The sequence below is a fragment of the Capra hircus genome, chromosome 4, assembly GCF_001704415.2.
Source record: "Capra hircus breed San Clemente chromosome 4, ASM170441v1, whole genome shotgun sequence".
Classification (NCBI taxonomy): Eukaryota; Metazoa; Chordata; class Mammalia; order Artiodactyla; family Bovidae; genus Capra; species Capra hircus.
In genome coordinates this window covers 231,072-240,051 of record NC_030811.1, presented here as the reverse complement: position 1 = coordinate 240,051, position 8,980 = coordinate 231,072, and the positions used below count along the sequence as shown (strand labels likewise).

Below are 8,980 nucleotides of genomic sequence, written 5' to 3'. Positions count from 1 at the left end.
CTGGTAGGCCGCGGTCCATGGGGTCGCTAAGAGTCGGGCACGACTGAGCGACTTCACTTTGACTTTTCACCTTCATGCATTGGAGAAGGAAATGGCAGCCCACTCCAGTGTTCTTGCCTGGAGAATCCCAGGGACGGGGGAGCCTGGTGGGCTGCCGTCTGTGGGGTCGCACAGAGTCGGGCACGACTGAGCGACTCGGCAGCAGCAGCGGCACAAATGCCACAGTTAGGAGTTTGCTCCCAGAAGGCGTGCACACACACGCGCGCACACACACATACACGAGAGCACGCGTGTGCTCAGCCCTGCCCTGGTGAGCAGGTTCCCAGGTTCCGTGGAGCGAGGGTGTTTGTGTTGGGAGCGGCAGCCCCCTTCCCACCTCCGGGGTGCCGGGAGCCCCTGCATGGATACGTCACTGACCAGGCCCGTAAGGAGCAGTTCTGACTGGCGCCAGTGCCCAGGAAGCCACAGAGTCCAGGGGCCTGAGCTGCCACCCACCCGTCCCCACCAGCCCACCCTCTGCCCGAGCTCCTCTTCACAGGCGGGAAGGCTTCCTCTGAACGTCCTCAAGATGTTGATGCTATCAGAGCCAGCCAGCAAACACACGAAATGGGCTTTATTCAAGTGGCCACGCACGGCGGCATTCTAGGCACACGTTTACAGCACTTTGCAGTGACATGTGGGGCACTTTGGTCACCTCTGTCCTGATAATGGCTAGTGACAGGCAGTCTCCCCTCTGCTCCCTTCGGGCCGGACCACCAGTCAGGCTCACAGCCTTGGCGCTGGCAGCTAACAGGCCCAGGTGCTTATGCGGCACCCGTGCCAGATGGCGGCCCTGAGACGCTTGCTCGCTGTCTGAGCTGGGACACTGCTGCCGGGCCCCCCGCGGCTGCCCCACACTCTTGGGCCAGGCTCCTCTCACTGGGGGCCAGGCACACCCCCAGGGGGCTTCTGCTGGATGACAAGCCTCCCAGTCTTGCCCCGGCCGTCCAGCCCACTCCTCAGCGCAGCCCTGCCCCCCGGCCCTGCGCCAGCCGCCGTGATGACAGGCACCCACGCTCAGGTCTGTGATGCCCCAGGATGAAGGCTCCATGGTCTCCTTGGTAAGCGGGGCCTGATGCCGCAGAGCGGCTGGGGAACCGAGCGCCGCAGCAGAGAGGCAAGAGCCTGGATGTGGTGTGAGCAGGGCGGGGCCGCGGGCGCCCGGGGGTGCGGAGGCGAGGGGCCCAGCTGAGCTTGCGGGAGGCTCCGTGGAAGCCCTCGGAGTGGGGGGAGGCCCACATGTCCTGCAGCCAGCGGGGTGAGCTGCCCCCGTGACTGGGGGTGAGAGACCAGCGATGCAGGTCATGCAGAGACGGGGGGTAACCACGTCCCTGAGGGCCAGCGCCCCAGCTCAGGCCTGTGCCCCCCGAGAACTGGCGCTGAGATTAGAAAACCCCTCCTTTTTTCCGCAGTCGCTGGACCCAAGTCCTGGCTTCTACCACTGTGGTCTTTGCTAGTCTCTTTGAAAATGGGTCTGTCTGCATGGCCAAACAACGTGAAATAGAAAGCGTCTGACTGCTGGAGTTTGAGAGTCTTGAGCTTTAGGTCCCGGGTGGTTTCGAGGTCCCCCAGTCCCCCGGGGGTCAGCCAGGCCTGGCTCTGGGGGGTCAGCGCCGAGTCTGTTCGGGCCCCCACTGAGGCACCCTTAGATGACCGAGGTCTCCGTCTGCAGCAGGGACGGGGCCCGGGAGCCGCGGGGACCCTGCAGGGCGCCGTCGGAGCCGGTCCTGGAGATGGACGAACTGTGCAGCCGGTAGTCCCGGGCGGAGGGCCGGCTGGGCCACAGGCCACGCCACGTGCGTCTCAGCTCGCTCTGCACCTGGGGAGGGGCACGGCGGCGTGGGCTCAGCGGCGGGAGCTGGGGGCCTGCAGCCCCGGAGCAAATCTCCCCCGCGGCTCCTGGAGCAAATCTCCCCCTGCAGCCCACTTCTGGGTGTGGAAGCTGTGATATCCGTGGACAGGGTCAAGCGGGCTTGGGAACCAGGAGAGGACGGGGACGCAAGGGGTGCCAGAGAAGAGTGCTCTGACCTGGAGCCGGAGGCAGGTGAGACGCATGGGTGGGCTGAGCTGAGAGCCGTGGGCACTCAGCAGTGACCCCGGCAGGGTGACCTCTAGAAGGTGGACCCGATCCAGGTCTTTTGAAGTGAAGTCAGTCAGTCGTGTCCAACTCTTTTGTGACCTCATGGACTGTAGCCCTCCAGGCTCCTCCGTCCATGGCTTTTCCAGGCAAGAATACTGGAGTGGGTTGCCATGTCCTCCTCCAGGGGATCTTCCTAACCCAGGGATCGAACCCGGGTCTCCCTCATTGCAGGTGGATTCTTTACTGTCTGAGCCCCCACGGAAGCAGGTCCTTTAGGGGTGTTTTAAGGAATCCCCCTCAAGTCGGGAGCCTGTGCTCCCCCGGGACTCACCTCGCTGTTGAGGAAGCAGTAGAGAACCGCCACCACCAGGCCCTGAAAGGGAGAAGGTGCTGGTCAGAGGCTGCGGCCCCTCCGCCCCCCACCCCCGCCCTGCCCCCCGCCCCGTCCCCGCCTGGGACACACGGCACCCCCAGACGCACCTGAAAGGATCCGAGGCACAGCTCGAACAGAATCTGGTATTTGGAGGAGATGCCGATGGGAAAGCCAGCAAACACCATGTAGTGGACTCCAAACAGCGGGATGAGCAGCAGCGTGGACTTGGCCAGCCTCCTGCAGCGGAGACAGCGGTCAGCTCTGGCCAACCGAGGGCCTCCCTACGCAGCCACACCTCCGCCCGTCTGGGAGGGCGTGAAAACACAGGGGCAAGCACCACTCTGCCCCGCAGAGCGGCAAAGCCCTCTCGGGAATCTTGGCCAGTCGGAAAGGGCGGCACTGGTCTGAGCAGGTGAGACAGCCCTGCGTGTCCCTCGTTTAGCAGCAGAGATGGGGAGAGCATCCCCAGCATCCGGACGATGGGGCGAGTTTTAGTTTCAGATCCAAAGAGCAGGTGCTGCAAGGCTGCCCCTGGGCACAAGCGAGACCGTGTCCCCCTGACAGCGTGGACAGGTCCTGCAGGCGACCCTGCTGGGGGGCCCAGACACCTGAGGAGTGGGAGAGCTTGGATCCGATCTCACTTCCCTGCTGGGGAGCTCTTACCCTCCTAACCAAAGAGCACACTTTCTTCTCACTGCAGTGGTGTTGAAAGCAAGACAGCTGAACTCAGTCCTACCTGCCCCCAAGCCTGTCCCACGCCCCAACCAGGTACAGGTCATCTCCACTAAGTCAGCATTTCCCAGGCCCCTGCACCGGCCCTGGCACCAGGGGCAGCAGGCTGCCTCTGACTCAGCGTCTGGGCCTCAGCCCGAGAAGCTGCTTCAGGTGCACAGAGGCGCTGCAGCTGCTCAGCGGAACCCCCTTGGAGAACCTGCCGTGAGCCAGGGACTCTCACAGCTGCACACGAGAGTCATCGGGGGGCTCTTCAGACTTGGAATCCGAGCTGCCCCCCACCCAGTTACATCAGGTCTCTGCAGGTGACCTGGCCTCTTCCCGGGGGAGTCCTCGTGGCTGTATCTGATGCAGCGACCCCAACACGGCCTGAGGGTCAGGAGCCCTGGGGTCACCTGGAGAATGGGCAGACAGGCAGTGGCTGGGCCCCCTCATGACCCCACCAGCCACCGTCCCAGTGACCAGCCTCACCCTGGCAACGTGGAGGGAACCAAGGGGGGGCGCCTCCGGCTCCTCTCCACCTGCTCTGCTGGGTTGGCGCCTGTACTTGGGAAGACCCTGATGCCAGGAGAGATCGAAAGCAGGAGGAGAAGGGGATGACAGAGGATTAGATGGTTGGATGGCATCACTGACTCAATGGACATGAGTTTGAGAAAACTCTAGGACAGTGAAGGACAGGCAGCCTGGCGTGCTGCAGGCCATGGGGTCACAGACAGACAAACTAAGCAACTGAACTGAACCGAACCGAAACTCAGAAAGAAGTCACCCCTTTCTTTACGTGTTTTGAGACACCTGCAGAGTTCACAAGGGGTTTCCTCGCATTGGGTGATCTGCCCGAGCTCTGCCCCAGCTGTGCCTGTGACCAGGGCCTCGCTGGGCCAGGAGGCCTCAGGAGCCCCTACTGGCACGTGCAGACCTGACTGTCTGACCACAGCACGTGGTGGCCTCACGGCCTTCAGCACCGTGGCCGGTGTCTGCCTGGTGAGTGAGGCTGGGGTTCTGCAGGGAGCAGCCCGTTAGGCAGATGTCAGAGGGATCTGCCTGGACTCCTGTGGTTGACACTCTGCTGGTCTCTAGAAAGGGGGCTTAGAGGCGGGACCCCTGGGGCCCCGTGCCTGGGATCTGTCACTTCTGTTATGAGATGGAGACAGAAAACACGCCAAACTACAGCCAGGCGAGCACCACGGATAGCTCTGCTTTTGTTACTCTGGAAAAAGAGTGGATTCTGTTATCTGCATGTAATTTTGTTTCCAAAACAAAAGCATCGGTCTCTACGATCCACTTACGATCGCTCCCCAGAGCCCAAAGGAAAGGTCAAGGGGGCAGTGAGCAAGACCTGCAGAATCTGGGAGTGCCGTCGAGGGGTGGCCGGGGCTGCAGCTGGTCTGGTAGCAGCCCGGGCAGTGATAGTGCCGGAGGAAGGCTGCTCCCCCTGTGGCCTGGGCCCACCGAGGGCCGGGCAGAGCCTGCCGCAGCCCGGGGCCCAGTCACGTGTGTGTGCTTACACACCCCATCACGGCATGTATTGGGGCCCGGTCATGTGTGCGTGCTTACACACCCCATCACGGCATGTATTGGGGCCCAGTCATGTGTGCGTGCTTACACACCCCATCACGGCATGTATTGGGGCCCGGTCACGTGTGTGTGCTTACACACCCCATCACGGCATGTATTGGGGCCCAGTCACGTGTGTGTGCTTACACACCCCATCACGGCACCTATTGGGGCCCAGTCACATGTGCATGCTTACACACCCCATCACGGCACTTACCGGGGCCAGGTCATGTGTGTGTGCTTACACACCCCATCACGGCACTTACTGGGGCCCGGTCATGTGTGTATGCTTACACACCCCATCACAGCACCTGCTGGGGCCGGGCACTAAGCGTCTTCTGAAGGTTCCCTCTATCAGCGCTCACAGCCTTCAGTTCAGTTCAGTTCAGTCGCTCAGTCATATCTGACTCTGCGATCCCATGAATCGTAGCACGCCAGGCCTCCCTGTCCATCACCATCTCCCGGAGTTCACTCAGACTCACATCCATTGAGTCAGTGATGCCATCCAGCCATCTCATCCTCTGTCGTCCCCTTCTCCTCCTGCCCCCAATCCCTCCCAGCATCAGAGTCTTTTCCAATGAGTCAACTCTTCGCATGAGGTGGCCAAAGTACTGGAGTTTCAGCTTTAGCATCATTCCTTCCAAAGAAATCCCAGGGCTGATCTCCTTTAGAATGGACTGGTTGGATCTCCTTGCAGTCCAAGGGACTCTCAAGAGTCTTCTCCAACACCACAGTCCAAAAGCATCCATTCTTCGGCACTCAGCCTCCTTCACAGTCCAACTCTCACATCCATACATGACCACAGGAAAAACCCTAGCCTTGACTAGACGGACCTTAGTCGGCAAAGTAATGTCTCTGCTTTTCAATATGCTGTCTAGGTTGGTCATAACTTTTCTTCCAAGGTGTAAGCATCTTTTAATTTCATGGCTGCAGTCACCATCTGCAGTGATTTTGGAGCCCCCCCAAATAATAGTGGCTGTCTTCCTGCCAGCATCTCCACTCCAAGGTGAGGAGGCAGGCGGGGTGCAGGGTGGTCACCTCCCCTGGGCCTCCAGCTGGTACGGAACCAGCGCTGGGCCGCCCACCTTGGGGGAGGCCACCTGAATGTCCCCCCAGGCCGCCCTGCGTCCCAAGGAGGGAAGGGACAGACGCAGCTGAGGGGGCCCACCCTCCTGGGGTGGGCAGGTAGCCCCCTGGGGCCACGCATTATCGGGGTCTGCAGTTCCCGCCCCTGTTTGCCTGAACCCAAGGCTGGACCAGCTGCACCAGCCCCTCCACACTGAACTGAGTTTTAGTTTACACTCGAGGTGCAGACTTTATTTGTTCTTTATAAATTCCTGATAGACATTTACAGTCTTCCAGTTCCTTTACAGAGTTCTCAGTCCTTGTTAATTAGCTGGATGAGGGTGGGTGAGTACTTAAACTCTGCTCTCTTTCTCACGAGGGAGATGATATCCACCTTCCTGTTACCATTCAAGCAACAAACACCAAACAGTCGTTATCAAGCACAAGGCCCGCGCGAGGCGCTGCCTGGACCCTGCGGCCCCACAGGGAGGACAGAACCAAATATGAAATGCAAACAAGCATGGCCAAGGAGGAAAGGCCAGGGCACAAACAGGAGAGTGGGCAGGGCACTCCAGCACCCAGCTCCCTAGAGGGTGCCCACACTGGGGGCACGGGAAGGACTCGGCCATGGCGATGCTAGCCCTTGGGCAAGTCACTCCATGTCCGGGGGTAAATGGGCCAGGGGCACACTCCTGTGACTAAAGGAGAAGACGTGGGGTCATGTGTGGGTCCCCGAGCCCCCGTTTCTCTGCTCTCCACATAGGTACTCCAGGTTATCAGGCTGCGTGAGGCTGGTGAGGGTGGTTGCAAGCTGGCTCTAAACACATACTCACTTGTACTGTGACTGATCGTTGCCGCTGACGTCTGGGGACGTCAACTTCTGCAGTAAAATTCGTATAATACTAACAAAAAGGATGAAATTGACCTGCACAAAAAGAGATGACATTTCAGGGTGTGAAGTCCCCCTGCAAGGGAGGCGGCGAGGCCTGGATGTCTGCGGCTCAGCCCCACCCAAAATGGGGCTCCGGGCCCCGCTGGCTCAGGAGCGCTGGTGCCCTGCCCAGTTGGGATCTGCTCCCTTTGCCCATCCCCCAAGTTAGAGCAGGGCAGTCTGTCTGTGGCGTCACCTATGTGTTGACCCCAGGCTGTGGCAGTTAAGTTGAGAACATTAAGACGTGCAATCCACAGATGGAAATCCAGTTCAGATCCAAGGCTGCACACCTGGGGGAGCTGACTGTGACCCCCCCCCAAAGGCATGTCTCCCTCTCGCCCTCCCCTTCCTCCTGACGGTGGGCAGAGCTCCCGTGGAAGAGCTCAGCCTGGGATTCTTGTCTCGAGAGGCTGAGTGGAATGGGGCCATCTGTATTCACCACAGGGCTCTCTGCCCAAGTGCAACCTGGTGGTAACTCAGGTTTCCACACAGAAGTCACTTACTATAATAGAAATTAAAATTGGTGTTCGTATAACCCACCAAGGAACACTGTGGTCATTGGTATCCCAGCAACTATTGAAGAAAGAGAAGGAAAATCACATTATCACGGATTCCATCTATAAACCAAGCACAGGAGGATTTCACATGCCCGTGGCTGCACCCCTCACGCCGGGCTGGCCAAACAAGCCGGCCCTGACCACGGCGAGCCTGACTCACAGGCTTGTCAGGTGGCCCCTCCTGATTGCCAGGCCCTGTCTCCGAGACGAAGCTGGCACAGCAGGCTTGTACAACGGCCCCCGATTCCCTGTTAACCCACACCCCTCCCAGCAGAGCAGACCCACCCTCGTCCTGGAGCCTGGCTGGTTCCGACAGGAGGGTGTGGAGTCCGTGTAACTCAGTGTGGCCTGTCTAGACCCGCAGCCCCGGCCTCCCCTGCTGGTAGGTGCCCACGGCAGGTGAGTTAGCGAGACTGAGCTGGAGAGCTGACCAAAGAGGCAGGGACAGAAGCACACCAATAAACTGGAGCTGTGTGAGCGCCATGCTTGGGGTGTTTGTTACTGGCAGGGGACGGCTGGGAGGGGGTGGCTGGTGGACCCGGGCCGGCACAAGGCACAGCAGCTGCTGGGCTCCACAGCGGGAGCTGGGGTGCCTCAGGCTGGGCACGGCCTGCCCCACTGCGCACACAGCAGAAGCGTCCGGGCCTGGCCCAACCGCAGGGCCTCAGAGGGCTGAGCCTGGATGCCCTCCCGCTGGGTTCCCGATGGGCTCCAGGCCACACCAGTCTCCCTAAGACAGGGCTCTGTCTCTGCCTGGCGGACGCCAGCCCTGCTCTGTGGCCAGCCCCCATTCAGCTCCACCTGCCCTGTGGCCCCTTTCTGAGCTCCCCGCCCCGAGTCCCCCCCGAACGTCCAGAGGCTGCCTTCTGCCCAGACACAAAGCTGCCCTCTGGCTCGCCAGGCCCTCTGTCAGCGGCGCCCCCCCCCTCAGCCACAGGCACAGCACTCACCCCGTGTCCTCCAGCAAGAGCCGGGCCACAGTCCACGCACCCGTGCAGACGGTGGGGATGCCTGCAGAGAGACACCCGGTCACCCCGGCCCAGCGCTGGCCACCTGGACCAGCCCGATGGGGACGCACACGGGAGCCTTTGTGAGCTCCCTGCCAGCGGGGACAAGGGCTTTCTGATGGACAGATTAATGGAAACTCTTCATAAATACAGAGAAGGCAATGGCACCCCACTCCAGTACTCTTGCCTGGAAAATCCCATGGACAGAGGAGCCTGGTGGGCTGCTGTCTATGGGGTTGCACAGAGTCAGACGCGACTGAAGTGACTTGGCGGCGGTGGCGGCGGCTTCATAAATACACACAGGCTTACCCTCACACCTTACTAAGCAGCGAAGATAATTTAATACATGTTAGAAGGCTTCACAGGCCTGAAACGCATGTGTTTCTGGATGTTAGTATCAACGTGCTGGAGAGGCTGTGTCCCGACTTGGCAGAGACCTGAAGGGGCACCCCTCATTGCGAAGGTGGGGGCCCGCAGCTTCACCCCTTTCTGATTCCAGCTTGGGCAGAGCCCCGCTGGTGAGCACGTTAGGGGGACCTCACTGGGGACGGCCTCCCTGCCCCTTCTCCCAGGCCCCTTCTTTCTGATCCCCACCCCCACCCCCCTGCCCTGGTTGGGGTTCACCCGAGGAATGAGAGTCAC

General features: G+C 60.7%; 1 protein-coding gene across 1 annotated transcript in view; it reads right to left on the bottom strand.

Moving 5' to 3' along the window:
- Positions 596 to 8,980, bottom strand: part of VIPR2 (vasoactive intestinal peptide receptor 2) — a 67,829-nt gene continuing 59,444 nt past the window's right edge. Inside the window, exons 8-13 of the mRNA XM_018046628.1 lie at positions 8,282 to 8,342; positions 7,278 to 7,347; positions 6,677 to 6,768; positions 2,600 to 2,729; positions 2,451 to 2,492; positions 596 to 1,858 (exon numbers count right to left, since the gene is read on the bottom strand). Coding sequence (XP_017902117.1) covers positions 1,685 to 1,858; positions 2,451 to 2,492; positions 2,600 to 2,729; positions 6,677 to 6,768; positions 7,278 to 7,347; positions 8,282 to 8,342 — 569 coding nt within the window. The 3' untranslated portion in view covers positions 596 to 1,684. The remainder of the gene's footprint in view (positions 1,859 to 2,450; positions 2,493 to 2,599; positions 2,730 to 6,676; positions 6,769 to 7,277; positions 7,348 to 8,281; positions 8,343 to 8,980) is intronic.